General features: G+C 34.0%; 3 protein-coding genes across 3 annotated transcripts; all 3 read right to left on the bottom strand.

Annotated features, from left to right (window-relative positions):
* Positions 1–1299: 1299 nt before the first annotated feature.
* LIGB (catalytic LigB subunit of aromatic ring-opening dioxygenase family) lies at positions 1300–3487 on the bottom strand. Its single transcript, XM_021417935.2, is given in 3 exon segments — positions 1300–1662; positions 2529–2899; positions 3136–3487. Coding segments are annotated over 3 exon segments (813 nt in total). The 5' UTR covers positions 3385–3487; the 3' UTR covers positions 1300–1469.
* Positions 3488–4180: 693 nt separating this feature from the next.
* On the bottom strand, positions 4181–10594 carry LOC110409085 (SET domain-containing protein). The gene is made up of 7 exons (XM_021418319.2): positions 10464–10594; positions 9732–9959; positions 9206–9578; positions 8573–8769; positions 7518–7770; positions 4952–5604; positions 4181–4741 (listed from the first exon to the last, which is right to left on the bottom strand). The coding sequence occupies exons 2-7, from the start codon at positions 9740–9742 to the stop codon at positions 4735–4737; spliced, it is 1494 nt and encodes a 497-aa protein (XP_021273994.1). The 5' UTR covers positions 9743–9959; positions 10464–10594; the 3' UTR covers positions 4181–4734.
* A 76-nt stretch (positions 10595–10670) lies between these two features.
* Positions 10671–13868, bottom strand: LOC110409086 (uncharacterized). Its single transcript, XM_021418320.2, has 5 exons — positions 13730–13868; positions 12739–13064; positions 11800–12284; positions 11492–11723; positions 10671–11155 (listed from the first exon to the last, which is right to left on the bottom strand). Exons 2-5 carry the CDS (start codon positions 13016–13018, stop codon positions 10683–10685), a joined length of 1470 nt encoding a protein of 489 aa, XP_021273995.1. The 5' UTR covers positions 13019–13064; positions 13730–13868; the 3' UTR covers positions 10671–10682.
* Between the last annotated feature and the right edge of the window lie 1455 nt (positions 13869–15323).

Genomic DNA, 15323 nt, shown 5'->3' with positions numbered 1-15323 from the left:
AATAATGGAATAGTGATATTTGATAATGCGCTGCATGTATTCTTATGGAAGAAAAAAAGAAAAAAGAGTAATGCATATGTATCTCCATATTAAGCTACCAAATCAAGCTCTCTAAAGCATCTCAAATATGAACATAACTCATAATCCTTATCACTCGTTCTAAGCTATTTTCACCTTTTGTATAAATAATCATTCCATACTTGTTCCTAAACACTTTCGCGTTTGGATCGAATTTGGGTGTTTTCTCTTTGAAATGCCTCACGGTGCTTCTGCACTTGAAACTTCTTTGGACATTTTTGAGCTTGAAACACTTATGTAACACAATATTTCAAAAATAATAGTTAATCAAAATTGAATATCTACAACTATCTAATTAACTTTTTTAAAAATAGCTTTTTTTTTTAATAAATTTCATCTCATCTATCTTAAAAATTTATATCCAAAACTTTTAAATTAAAATTTCAATTTCTAACTTTTAAAGTGTACCTTTAAGAGAAATGAAAATGTAGAGATACGATGTTACCTATGATTACAAGGGCCAGAAAATTGTCACTATGTGCCCTTCAAAAAAAAATTGTAATTATTGTAATATATATATATATATATATATGTATTAAAAAAGAAATCCAATGTCAGCATTTTGTTATTATTGAAAATTCTTGGAACTTGTTCCTTTATCACTTGCTTACATTTTTACCTATTTCTTTTTCAGTTTTTGTTTCATTCGAAGAATAGTGTACAAAGGTGAATAGGTACTAAAGGCAGAGAGGAGATCATGAATCCGTGCGGATGATTGTAACACAGCATAAATGGTTCATCTTTCTCGTGGACCTCATGCTTACATACATGTAATGGTCGTTTTGTAGAATGAGTGTTGGACCATATTTGTTCATCACGTACAGCTGAATTAATTTTTGAACACCAATGATGCAACAATTGGCTGCAAATCCTTGTGAATTTGTTATTCAAAGTCAAGTTAGTGTTCTTGTAGAACTGTTGAGATGAGGACTCTGTTTTCATTTTGTACCTTGGATTACACAATTGTAGGTGTACCCTTGAAGACATTTCGATAATGCCAATAAATCGATGCATACTGACATAGTTTATGAGATCTGTTCACTGCATTTATTAGTACATTTTAAACAAATCAAATTTACACAATCCCAAGTTCATATTCTATATACAAAACAACACAATTCTTCCCAACTGTGTGCTGCAAACAAGCCTTTGCTCATTGAGGACTTAACACCCTCTGGACAGGTAGCGAGCTGTTGTAGCACAAACTTTTCACGTATCAAATTTAATTGGAACAAACTTTTAGCATTTCATATGATGAACATAAGTCAATGAGCACATATACATACTGCATAGATTGAACACAGGACTTACTCTTCCCTGTATCTAATTTATTGAGATTGAATGGATGGAATTAAAAGAGGTGATATGGAAGGGAGTTCTGAAATGGATATTCAGCTGGCTGCTGTGAACTGGTAAGAAGCATAGGAAAGAGAACCATGTTCCCAGCTGTGATGGATAAGTTTTGCCTTTGCGCTTTCACTAGCAGCGCCCATGGCTACATGCAATGGATAGAAGTGGTCTGGCCAAGGGTGAGCCATCTTTGCATATGGTGCCTTCTCCTGAAAGTGATTCACATCTTCATATCTACAAGCAGAATCAAGTGACCACAGGAGTCAAACTACCCAAAAAGAAGAAGAAAAAGAAAAACAATACAAGCAAACAAACAAAAAAATCTCATTGGAAATATTTATGGAAATCCCATATCATGACCCAAAGACAAGAGTAACTTCATAAGTTGAAAAGGAAAACTTGCCTATTTATAGGGAATGTTAGCATTTCCCGCTTTCTTTTTCTTCTTTTTTTATCATACAAACACCTTTGTAAAGAAGATGGTGTAATCTTCGACTTGCAATCTACACAAAGATGGTGTCCACATTTCAACTGGATTTTCCCTAAAGGAACTAATTTTGGACCCAACAAAAACAGATTTAAGTGAAGAAAAATCTTAAACGGTAACAGCATCAACAGACAATGTGAAGAGGAAAAGCCTAAACCCCAACTAAAACAGACACCATGGTATAATTGCATTTAACTGGCAAAGCTCAGTTCAGTTAAATATACACTTGGAAGAATTTATAAAAAAATGGACAAGCAGATGCCATAAAGCAGACCTTAAGGATCAGAACCAAAATCCAATCATATTCAGAACCCCATCTAATCGTCTGTGAATACTACTGTTAGAGATAGCCCATTGACAGTATGATCAAAGGGATAGAAAAGAGATTTAAGTAACATTAATATGGTTCAGCTTTCCGACCCGTATCATTTTCTAAGTCAGTCAATTTGCTAGTTTGATCATTTTGCGCATTAGAATTTAGAGGAAGGCTAGACATCAGCCACCCACTTAATGAAATTGAACCTCCTTGTTAAAATACTAATTGTCCATTGATGTCAATCTGAAAATGTATAAAATAATTAAAAGGAAAAATGATATTAGAAAGAATAATAACCTTCCTTCAAGGAGAGCATCTTTAAGCCAAGTATCAAACTCCGAAGCCCAAGGAACAACAGCACCGCTCAATTTTCCTAGGGCCCTCAAGTTATGAGTGGCGGCTCCAGAACCAATGATGAGCACACCTTCATCCTTGAGAGGGGCTAAAGCCTTTCCCAAGTTGTAATGGTAAGTACCATCCCTTTTGGACTGAACGGAAAGTTGGCAGACTGGGATATCAGCCTCTGGGTACATGAGCATGAGTGGAACCTAAGCACCATGGTCAAGCCCGCGTTTTTTATCCTCGTCCACACGCTTGAAACCAGATGCCATAAGCAATTCCTTCACTCTTTTTGCCAACTCGGGAGCCCCTGGTGCTGGATATTTCAGCTGGTAATAAAAGGGGAAGAGTAAGGAATATATTTATCAAAATATACAACAACATAAGGTTGATCAGACAATAATTTCCACAAATTAATACAAGCCTAATCGCCTAAATCCATGTTAAATTGAATTAATATCCTCAGTTTCGTTCTCTAACTTTTCAGAAAGGAAAGATCAATCTAGCAAAGTCCGAAATGAACAAAACAATAGTAATAGGAAAAGAGTTAGGGTAGGTAAGGCACCTTGTACATCTTGTCGGGGAAACCATAGAAGTCATAGATGGTATCATTGCGCTGAACCATGTTAACGGCGGGAAAGGAAGTGTCCCAATGACCAGAAATTACGAGGATGGACTTGGGTGTTTGGCCAAACACTGTGTCCTTCCACGACTGCAAGAAGTGCCTCGCCGGAAGCGAGTCATCTATCGACAGCGTCGGCGATCCGTGTGATATATAGAACGTATCCTTCATCGTTAACGCCATTTTGATCATATCCTGAAGAGTAATTTGCAAATGACAAACTACAGAGCAATGCAGATTTTATACCCAACCACCGCCCTGGTCGGCATGCGCTGGCAGCTACCTATTTTAGACCCTGCCTGCCAAAATTTTCCATATGGTTTCTTTTGTTACTTTACAAAATATAAATTTACGGAAGCCCCTGCCCTTTTTTCTAAAGTCAAATCAACCCTGTAGCTTTTCGCTCTTTGCCATTTTGGTCCCTTTCTAATTTCCTCTGTCCACCAGACAAGAGCCACGCAAAATACAAACATTTCCATATCGATCACCTAGCATTAAACCTATTGGACCGAAATTCGAGAAACTGTATCATCATAGCGGATTTCAATCGGGTCTATCTCAATATAACATATCTTGATATCATTTTTGCATATTTTTTTTTAATGGACAAGTGGATCAATATCTTAGTAAAACAACTATTGGAAAAGTTTATTTCTCATTCATTTTAGATTTAAAACAGTTGGGATGTTCAAATTCATGCATGTCACATCAAAGGCTATATTATTTAGATTCCGATTGTTATTCTTATGAAATTAATTCAAATAAAGTCAAATAGAGGTTTTTTTTCTATTATAATTCATTATCTATTAATTTAAAACGTAGTAAAGATATAAAAAAAAATTTATACTCAATTAAGTTTCAAATTGTTTGATGTTGAAATCAAAATTAAGCTCATGTTTGATCAAATTCCAATTTATTTCAAGATTGTTTGGATTTAATCAATTCCAATCTAATATGAGATCCTATAAGTTTTACTGAGTGGAATCAAGCAAATTTCTTTTTTTTTTTTTTTGAATTGAGTCACTTTTGTTAGCTATGAGAATAATTTCTTTTTTTTATCACTAAAGTTTTGATCCAGTGGTTGCTCTCTCACCTAATTTTGCTTAAAAAGAGGCGGTTTCTCCATTTATTAAGCTTTCCGCTTGAAGAGGGGTAACAGTGGCACTTAATTGAATTTGTGAAAAATGGAATACCGAGAGAGTGAATATAGAAAAAGTGGGGGCACTTTCCGAAATGATAAAGTAGCAGTTGTGTGCCCGCCTCGCATGCGCAAGCTTATCAATCCAATTGAGCAAGGCATACGTTGGCAATTACGTCAGAGTCATCTCCTTCCCGTACGTTCACAACTGAAAAATGGTTTTACAGAGACATCTATACTTCTGAAAATTTCAATGGTAAGTAGCATTGAAGCCGTGGCAGGGGCCCCAAAGGACCCACCAATAAACCAAACCCATCCTTCCTACCTAAGTAACAAACATGTCGAGACCGTCCATGCTTAAAATATCCCAAAGTTCCGATCCCAAATGATCAATTAAATCACACCTACCACCTATCAAAAATATAATATTATTTTTAAAAAAATAAATACTAAATCACACTTATCAATAGAAGAACAAAAAACGTGATGTGCTTATCTCATAACGAATGCAAGAATAAAGTTGCACAATCACTTACATCTAAGAATGATGGCTCAGGCAAAATCAAGCAAAAGGTACGGATGAAATTTCCGTAAATAACATTACTAGATGAATTATCTCACCTCTTCATTCTCTTTTTCTTTGCTGTTTGAAATGTTTGAGCTCCTACGGTAGCATAAGTCCTAAGCTTCTCAAGGATTGTCCTCTCGCTTATACGCAGCACCAAAGAATGATACAGTTTTCTTTCTTTCATGCAACATCTCTTTAGAGCTTCTATATCGTCATTTATCGACTTTGAACCATAACAACTCTCACGAATGTCGGCAAGCGCCAAGAGGGCACTGCAAACCTTTTCTGTCAGCAACAGATCCTTGCTTATTTCTGAACTTCTGTCCCATGCAATGTCGTGCTTTTCTGATAAGATTATGCCTACGCATCCATTAACCTTATCTGCCGTGCAGATGCTAATATCCAACTTATGACATGCATCCTCTGGCAATAACATTATGTATAATAAAGTCAGAAGCTCCGTTTGGGGTTCCCCATCAAATGTGATCTCAAAATATTCAGAGTTCTCGCTTACACATCCAGAGTAATCTAATCTTCTCCAAAGGGACAACCTGGCTCTGCAGTGACGATTAGAAAACAAAGAACAACCCCACTTGAGAACCAATTCCAAATCGATGTTCACTATATCAAATGGATTATTAGGCTCTGTAAATCCATATCTGTGAAGCAAAGCAGCATTGCCGAGTGACCCATAAGTGTTAAAAACCTGAGATGTAAAAGTTTTTAGAATTACTCAAGAATAGGGGGCTAGCTTGAGAAAAGCTTGATCTGAAGAACTAAAACAGGAAATGAATTTTCAGTAGGTAAAATCAATCAAACCACCTAGCATGATATAGACGTGCTTTCTGACAAGGTGAAGGCAAGATTCAACATTCTCAGTGCACAAATGCCAAAGCAAAGGACAAGTTCCAAAGAAGCAGCAATGGCATATGACCATATGAGAATCAAATAATTATATCAGAGAAATAGAAAAAACACAAGATCACTATGAGAGCAGATGGAAAAACAATAAAAGCACATGAAGAAAAGCCTTTGTCAACTAACTGCATACACCCACACACACGTGGAAGAAAAATTTGAACAAAAAAAGTATGTAAAAGAAAAAGGAAATATTATTCCAAGGCAGAGACTCATTACATTGGTTTTTTTCTTTCTATGTCGAGCTTAAACTTACTTGAAGGGCTTCTTAACTGTTATTTGGACTTTTACACTGTATAAAATAATCTTGCTTTTATTTCAATAATAAACATGAAAGTGGCATTAATTGTATCAACCCATTCCTATGTTTTAATTATTGTTCACTCCTTGAGACTCCTTCTCTGTACGACAAGTACTTATGTTTCAGCTTTGTTTTCTACTACAAGCATTATCCAGAAAACCTACTTAAAATTGAAGACCAAGGTTTTCTTTTTCTACAACAAGCATCATCCAAAAAGCCTGATTAAGAGTTGGAGATCAAGGTTGTAAATTGCAAACGCAGAAATGTAGTGGTTATCAATTGTGGAAATAGTAGACACTACATCATGCCTTATAGATATTGCAGTCAAGAGATTTTCTGAACTTGAGAAATACAGAATGAGGTAAATAATAGTTACAACCTAAGTAATTCTTCCCATATAATATTTACAAGTAGTTTCTTGTCCTTTGATTTCTTTTTGATTTGTAATAATATCAGAAAGTACAACATATGATTATATATGAAACAAACAAACAAACAAAGCACACTATATTTCTTCTTGATTGCAACTGACTAGTTACTACTAATAACAAGAGTGTGTTAATTGGTATATGTATCAACTTCTAACTCTGAATTAATAGAAAAACTGAAAGTTAGGCTTGGGCATAATAAAACTCTATAACATTATATTAAACTCATAAAATGTAATCCTTGTACCACACTGCATTTTCACTCCTCTCCAGTCAAAATCTCCTATCCACCGATACTCTTTCCCTCCAAACTTTCTCCCATCATTCCCAAGATGCAAAGTGCCTATCCAACACCACTACCTCCCTTCTCTCTGTTTGTCATACATGATTGCCAGTCCCCAAGGACAAAATCCACACAAGTATAAAGCCAGGTCTTTACATCTCTCTACCCTAAATCTCTCACTCTCGATCATTTTACTATTTTACTCTCACCTTCTTTAACCATCTTCCTTATCACTCTTGCTCCTCCTGATGCCTCTATAAGAAGGTCACAAGTCTTGGAAGGAAGGGCACTGCTATTGACCTGGTGATAAGTTCCCATTGGTTACTAGGGGATGCAAATATTAGCAGCCAAGAAGTAGATCAGTAACAAAAAATTGTCAATATGTTTCTCTCTCACAGCTATTACAGTAAGAAAATTTGAGAGAATAGAGAAATTTGTGTTAACTCTAAGTTTAGCTGCAAGTTCAAAATGTCTTCAAACTTGATTGTTTAAAAGAAAATATAAGCCATGTAGTTGAATAAAAGCCTAATTCAGTAAGAGACCTATTTTCCTCAAAAGTCAACCTTATGCATCTTGGATTCAGAGTCTATCAACAAACCCCTCACATTACTCAAACTATTAATTGGTAGAAGAAAATTGGGAAGATAATTAAGATATAGAATCAGTAGAAGGCAAGAATAGATGCTAACCTCAACACCTGATATGACATCTCTCACCATAATCATTTCCAGCATCACAGGATCATCTCCAAAAACTGACGAGCTCTCTGAATCACCGTGAAAGTACAAATTTTCACCAGTGCAAGCTGCACCAAACGCTTTCTTATTCTGGCCAGAAATTTTGCTTAATTTGCTATTATCAGTGTTGTCACTGTCAGCATCATCATCAGATTCTTGATGAGAGGTGAAGTGTACATCTTCTGCTCCAGTCTTGTGATTAAAGCTGAATTTCATGGAAAAGAGATGAAAGAAAAGAAAAAACTAAGACTAAGGTGCTGTTTGAGAAACTGAAAAAATTCCAACAGTGAAACATTAAATACTGAATTTCTATTATAAAAATCATATGGTATTCTACTAAAAGTTAAATACTAAATATATATTCTATTGATTTTTTTTGTAAGTATTTTATATCAGTAAAAGTTAAAAAGCAAAAATAAATAGTTAAAATACTAAACATATGTGAGTATTTTACATTAATATAATGTTAATGTAATTAAATGACAACTCTTTCCTTAAATATGATTGATTGCATATATTAAGTAGCTTTTAAGTACTTAAGATTTTCAACACTTTTTCATTGAATATCTTCCATTTAATTGATTTCTAAAATAAGTTATCAAATGCATTGAAAATTTAAATTTCGAAGAAATATCAAACACACCCTAAGAAAACTTAATATATGTTTATCATGTTGTGTTATCATAGTACACTCCAAAAGAGAGTAAGCATATAAAAACCCTAATCACAAACTTAGACAATGCTTTGGCATTTTGCCAATGTACCATGGTTGCAAAGATCAGACATAAAAAATAGTACTACATACTATACCCAAGAGTCTGAGCAATGGCTTGAGGTAGGAGCTACTCCCTTCATTAGGTTGGCATGCAGTTAGATAATTCACAAAACACTTGATGGTAGTTCACCCAAAAATTTCAAAGCCACAAAATATTTGTAAATAGGTAAATCTTCCACAACCTTCCTAAATGACGATGAAGAGATCATAAAAATAAAGAGGGCATACTTACAGATCTGCCAAAGGAACCATCCCAGACCCATGGTATTCATCTATCTCGAAAGACCGAGAAGTAGTAAGACTTTTTGCAGCAAAGTATTCTTCAACACTAAATGAGCTTGGAGAAAGCTTTAGAGGTGCCGAATATACTATGGGAAGAATATTTTCTTTCCAATCCTCATAAAGAAGAGCTTGATCTTCCTTAACTGTCTGCCTACAGGTATAGAACAAATTATAAAAAAAAAAGGGGGATATTTCAAGGTATAGACCAAAGTATCCCATGTTTTCTCTTCTCCCATTTTTTCCATTATTCTTCTTTGAAAACAATGAAAAAAAAAACCTTTTATTTATGTTCTCTAATTTTGGCTCATTTTCTATTTTATTAAACAAACATATCTTCCCCCACATTCTCTATTTTTTATAAAAATGAAAACAGAACAGTTTTGTTTTCTGAAACCAAACAAAGTTTAGCATTCCCATAACCCTAGTTTCAAGCTTTTAACATTCAATGCTCAGATATATGCCATCCTCTCTAATTGTTAATCCTCACCTTAATGGGATGCTTTATAAATCATCAACCAACAAGAGGGGCAGAAGATCCCAACACCAAAAACTGAAAAAGAATCAGTTAGCAGATACATCATACCTCATGTAGCTCAGTCCCACAGAGTAAAGAATCCACCTCCTCCAGAGTCCAAACCAAAGGCAAGCACTCTTGACTCGGCAAAAGCTGAAGGTAACCAGCCCAAGGAGAGTCCTGACCCAAGCTCTTTTCGTACATCAAAGCCACAGACAGACCTAAAGAACCATCCAAACCAGCAGCCTCAATCATTTCGCGAGCCCCACTGGTCTTGATAGTGAGGCAAGCAGCCTTTGGTATTTGGGCGACCACATCACCTTCCTTTAAATCACACAAGGCTCGCACTGAAAGCCCTTGTTCTGGGCAGTCTGTAAACTCAATTGCATCGCTGAATTTGATTCCTTGGGATTTCATCCACCTCTTGAATGCCCTCAATCGTCTGTATGTGGATAGAGACAGTAGAAACTGATTAAACTCTTGTTTTTGCAGTTTGAGTTACATCTGTTCGTTTGATAGTAATTCCAAAACCACAAAATAACAGTTGAAGAGAATGCTAATATTGGTGTATGCACTTTGATAAAGAATGTGTTACCTGGAGGCCATGGGAGGAGCAGCTTGGACGGCGTGAGCTTCTTCAGCTATATGTTTTGAGTGAAAAGATTCAGCCGTTTTAGGGCACTCCTTTTCCTATTATTTCAAGCATCTTGGAAGCGGTTTAGCTTTCATACTGAAAACTCAAAAATCCACTGCCCTTCTAAGGTTAAAGTCCCAAATTGCAGCCTTCATATGGTCACTGGTGCACTTTTACGCCACTCCATTTCTAATTGAATTTAGAAATAGAATAATTTATTTTTTCTTTTACAAATTTTGCCAATTATATTAAAAATTAAAGAGTTTTATCCAAAATGAATATTTCAATGAAGTGTTTCATTTTTTAAGAAGTAAATATTATTTCTTGAAACATTTTAAAAATAATGAAATAGACATTCAATTTGAAACGAAAATAGTATAATATTTTGTTAATAAATTAAAAATAATGCATTAATCATCTATTATTATATTAATATAAACATATTATTATAAATAGTGTTTTAACTATCCTCAATAAATATCTAAAATACTCATTAAGCAAACCCTTTTTACTTTAACAAATTAAGTCAAGATTGCCATTTTATGCACAATATGTTCAGTGAATAATTAATTTATTTATTAGTGAGTAAATAAAAAGGCTAATGCCATAAGAAGAGTTTATGTAATATGGGATTTGTGTTTGCTAGTATTCACCACTACAAAATTCCATCTATGTAGCATCAGGGAAACGCACCATAGGGCAGATCCAGCCTGGTTCACATCGCTGCAGTAAACTTTCGGCAAAGCTATGCTTCCTCTCTTCGTGGGGATTGGAGAAGTACCCAACTTATGCTTTATATCATATATTATAAAACTGGAGAAACCTCTTGGAAGATCGAATGAGCTCCAGAAAGGAAAGAAACAGTAAGTATATACAACTATTCTACAACCTTCTAAATTTTGTAGCTAACAATCACCATTGATCCCATTTATTCAAGAAATCATTCCACATCACTGCTGCTATTGATTCTCGTAAAGATGAGGCGATTTGTTCCTGAATTGAGGAAGCAAACTGCAGTTCAGGCTGCTCATCAAAATCAGGCAATTCATCCACTGTCACCCCCTCCATGCTAGAAAACAACCAATCATGTCTTTCCTCACGCCGGATGTAATTATGTAGAACACATGCAGCTATAACTATATCCCTTTGAATATGAAAGGCATATTGAGGGGCAAGTTTGAGAATTGGAAATCGAGCTTTCAGCACATCAAAAGATCTCTGTATGACATTTCTAAGAGAAGAATGGCGGTGATTAAAGAGCTCCTTTGCATTTCTGGGTAATTGATTAGCACCTCTATATTCATGCAGGTGATACCTAACTCCAGGATATGGAGAAAGAAATCCTTCCATGTTGGTGTAACCCGCATCAACCAAATAATACTTTCCTGTTAACAGCAAAAAGTTTAGGGTAAGTCGCTTTCAGTTTCATCCACGAGACATGCAAGATTAAGAAAAACTTCTGGCCACAGAAAATAATAACAACCAAGAAAACAATTAAACTATCTTTATGAAGATGCAACAAAAACTTTGGACCTGGAATTGAACAGAAATGGAGATCCTTACCATGATGTTAAATTATTCATTTAACAAAAAAAAACAGACAACTGTAAATTTCATCCAATATCATTTTTCAACTCACATTTCCACAAGACAAAACATAACAACTCCCTCCCCACCCTGACTTTCTGGTAAAAAACAAAAAGAAAGGTAGAACATAAAACCTTCAGGAATGTGAGGAAAATTCTGATCGGGATCATCTAGGACTGCTCTTAACACTCGTGAATCAGCAGCAGATCCTTCCCAACCTGGATAAACAAATATAAACTGTAGATCGAATGTGCAGGCTGCCAAAACATTTTGTGACAAAACACCTTTCCTGTTGCGAAAACGAGACTGATCTTTTGCGGGGACATGTGCAGGGATGTGCATTCCATCTATGACCCCAACACAATCCTAAGTGCACAGAACTAAAGTAAATCACAGATGATAGACATATGATGACAAAAGAAATAGGTTTATGGATATGAACCTTGAAATATGGGTAAAATCTGTTACTGTTAAGAATTTCCGATGGAGTACTGATATTTGGGGGCTGTAAGAATTCCCGTGAAAGTGACTTGATAGCCTTCAAAACATTATTAAAATGCCGACTTATGGTTTCACCCGAATGCTGAAACCGCTCTTGGATTACTCTGTTGCGTTCATTATGACCCACAATATTTAAGAAAATTGCCAGCTGCTCTTCGATCATAACACCAGCTGTATCACGTAACATACCTCTATGTCGAAGAGTGTTACATAGTTTGTGAAAGACATGTTTATCCATCCGAAACATTTCTCGACACAGATCATCAGGTCCTTCTAGCACCTCATTCATAAAACCACTTCCACTAGGTGATGAAGTACATCGAGTTTGCCTAGTTATGCAATTATAATAATAGTAACCAGCAGCTGCTGCAACTAGCTCCATCTCGTCCAATTCTAAGTCAAGGTCATCCATGCCAGTTGACTTATCTGTGAAATAAAAACTAATAAAGCCAGTGTAATGCAATGCAAACTATAATAACACTATACACACTGAATCACCCTTAAAAGAAAACCAAACAAACATCCAGTCCACAAAACCAAGCAATGATTTGGAAAAAATAAATTAAAAAAAAAAACACATGATAAGCCCTCTAACTATCATTTTAGATTATTACACCAAATCAAGCAACCATAAAGTCAAGGTATTACAATAATATAAGTACCTAGGCACCACTATGCTCATACATACCAAAACCAAAAGATGAGACTAAAAGATACACAACTAACAATGCCATTAAAACTATTCATCAAGTAGATAAAGAACTACACTTGCCCTGTAACCATGGCAACCTTTTATCACTCTTAAGAGATATAAATATTTCTCTAGCATTGGGGTTCTCAAATAAATCCAAAGCAAGAAAGTAAATCCGTTGATCAACACCTTGCATCTCATCTAACACTTTTATGCATTTGCTTATAGAAAACCGGTCTTCATTCTTCATAATTGCAGATGCCCTCATTTTTGAAGCGGCTGCTATTTCTAGCATAGCATCCACTATGGCATCTCCAGTAGCCTTCCGACTTCTCTTGCGCCGGCCAGAACTTGATGGTGTTGCAGATTGACGCTTGTTGTGTCCATCTAGCATGTTCACATCATCACCAGAGCCCGAAGAAGCTTCATCATCCACATAATTCATTGTTGCACTGGGATCAACAGACATGTTTTAAGTCTTGAAATGCATCAATATCAAGCGCTTTTGAACCCAACTGTTTTCATTCCAGAATAACAATAACTTTCAGAATTATTCCAAATTTCCAAGAAAACAAAAACAAAAATCCATTACATAAGCAATATTACAAAACCCATAGACAGAAACACTTCAAAAAAAGAACCACAGCTGAGGACAATACAGGCATACAATAATCAAGCTTTATGTAAGATATGGTACATACAAACTCTCAGGAAACTAAAACAACTTCCATGAGGAAAATCAAAATAGAGAAAGGAAAAGTCAATAACATAAACAAGACAACAGTTATCAGCTATTGCGTTCAAGTATGATAACTGAACATTACAATTTAAATGCTAAAATATGGCAAAAAGTGAATGATTTTTCTACAATGAACAAATTCTTACTGAAATACGTAATTTCTTCCACTTTGATTTCTACTACTTTTTGTTGTATTTTCTCACTGTGATGAAATATTGTATTAAAACAAAATTTGAAACGAGAAAGTTGGGAAGAGTAACGGTGAGTAAATGAAAACAAAACGCAAATAAATAAGAAAGTGCAATGTCTGAATTTGATGACATAGATAAACCCTAAGATTGTCTATAAAATTCACTGGCATTTTCATAAATAAATAAATAAAGAAATAAGAAAAAGAAAATGGAAGACAAGAGAGTTAAGAGATATGACGAAAGAACTGACCTTCAGTTGGAGTGTTGCAGTGAAACAAATTTGAGGAGTTTGTTTCAGAGTTTCACTACTTCCCACGGAAAGAAAGAGAAGAGCCCCAACCCAGTTACAGTCTCAGACTCGGTAGCCTTTTTAGAGTGAAATACTCCCCCACCCCAACCCACACCCACATCTTATTCTTAACTTTTAACCAAAATTTTAATCAGATCAATTATTTTTTAAACTAAACATTTCATTTCAAAAAATATTTTTCATTATATACATAGATCCAAATATTAGTCAATTAATAAATTTTTTATTCATCTGATAACTGAGTAATATTGAAAAGAATTTTATTATTTATTAATTTTAAAAATTATTATTTTATTTTTTTTACAAAAAAAAGTCAAAATACCACAACAATCCTTGTACTCATGCATTTTCTTCATTTTGATCCCTCAACTTAAAATTGTAATAATATAATCATTTAATTTTGAGAATTGATTCAATTTAATCCTTTTAATATTTTTCTTTCAAAATTATCCTTCACAAAATTGATGTCATTGTTAAGGTGACATGTCGTATGTCAAGAAAGGCACCACATGGCATAAATAAGAGAGTGACATGTGTCTCTTTTTTGTTTTCTTTAAAAATATTATGTGATTGCTAAGTTTAGAATATAAGATCTCATAAGTTTTTTACCATCTACTCTAAACCTTTAGCTAACATGTAATATGAGGAAAATAGAAGCACATTCTTTGTAATATATCTAATTAAATTATATTACAGTGTTTGTTTTATAACATATTACTGTAATAGTTCAAAACCAATATAATCACATTACATTCATTCTACAATATTATTAAAAACATTTTTACTCTTTAACTTTAGTACTTTGTTAAAGACATTTTGTAATGTTATAATTAAAATAAAATATATAATATAAGAATTAAAAATTAAAATAAAATAAAACATAAGAAATTAAAATTTCTCTAATATAAGTAAAAGAAATTAAAATAAAATATATAATATAAAAAATTATATTAAAGAAATAAAAATAAAATATATAAAATTATAATAAGAAATGAAAATAAAATATATAATATTAAAAATATATTTAAGAGATGATATTATATAAAATTTAATAATAAAAAATATAACTATATTAAACTTGTATTTTAAAAAATAAAAATAATTTTAAAAATTAACATTACATTCTCAACAAAATACTTATAAACCAAACGCTGCAATATTATCTTTTCTGCATTTTAATTATAATTTTGTTTATATACTAAGCACTGTAATGTTATTTTTCCTTAAATCACATTCCATTGTAAAGTACCAAACATCACCTTACCTTTATTTAAATATTATTTTTATTTTTATTTTTAATTTTTCTTTCTTTCTCTTTCCTTTCATGTTCCTTTTTAAGGATCAACCACCAGACATTGGACGTCATCGTCAATTGTCAATCGTCAGTCACTGAACGTTGATCATCAGTCGATAGCTTCCGAACATTCCATGCTATGATCGTGATTAGTGACCGTCAACCAGTATTTAGCAGTGACGTTTGATGACTAGCGATCAATACTCAATGGGAAAAGGTAAGAGGAGGGAGAAAAAAAGT

The sequence above is a fragment of the Theobroma umbraticum genome, unplaced genomic scaffold, assembly GCF_002168275.2.
Source record: "Theobroma umbraticum cultivar Fairchild unplaced genomic scaffold, ASM216827v3 scaffold_44.0, whole genome shotgun sequence".
Taxonomy (NCBI): domain Eukaryota; kingdom Viridiplantae; phylum Streptophyta; class Magnoliopsida; order Malvales; family Malvaceae; genus Theobroma; species Theobroma umbraticum.
The sequence above is the reverse complement of the archived record's forward strand: the minus strand, read 5'-3'. Positions and strand labels throughout refer to the sequence as shown.

Bases quoted from the DNA above. Each gene is read 5' to 3' on its own strand.
- LOC110409085 (XM_021418319.2), bottom strand. The intron at 7,771-8,572 runs GTAAGTATGCCC...CATGAAATTCAG, and splicing joins ATGGTTCCTTTGGCAGATCT to CTTTAATCACAAGACTGGAG. The intron at 5,605-7,517 runs GTTAGCATCTAT...TTTACATCTCAG, and splicing joins ATGTCATATCAGGTGTTGAG to GTTTTTAACACTTATGGGTC.
- LOC110409086 (XM_021418320.2), bottom strand. From the start codon at position 13,018: ATGTCTGTTGATCCCAGTGCAACAATGAATTATGTGGATGATGAAGCT. The intron at 12,285-12,738 runs GTGTTGATCAAC...TTTATTTCACAG, and splicing joins AGTGTTAGATGAGATGCAAG to ATAAGTCAACTGGCATGGAT. The intron at 11,724-11,799 runs GTTCATATCCAT...CTGTGCACTTAG, and splicing joins GATTTTACCCATATTTCAAG to GATTGTGTTGGGGTCATAGA.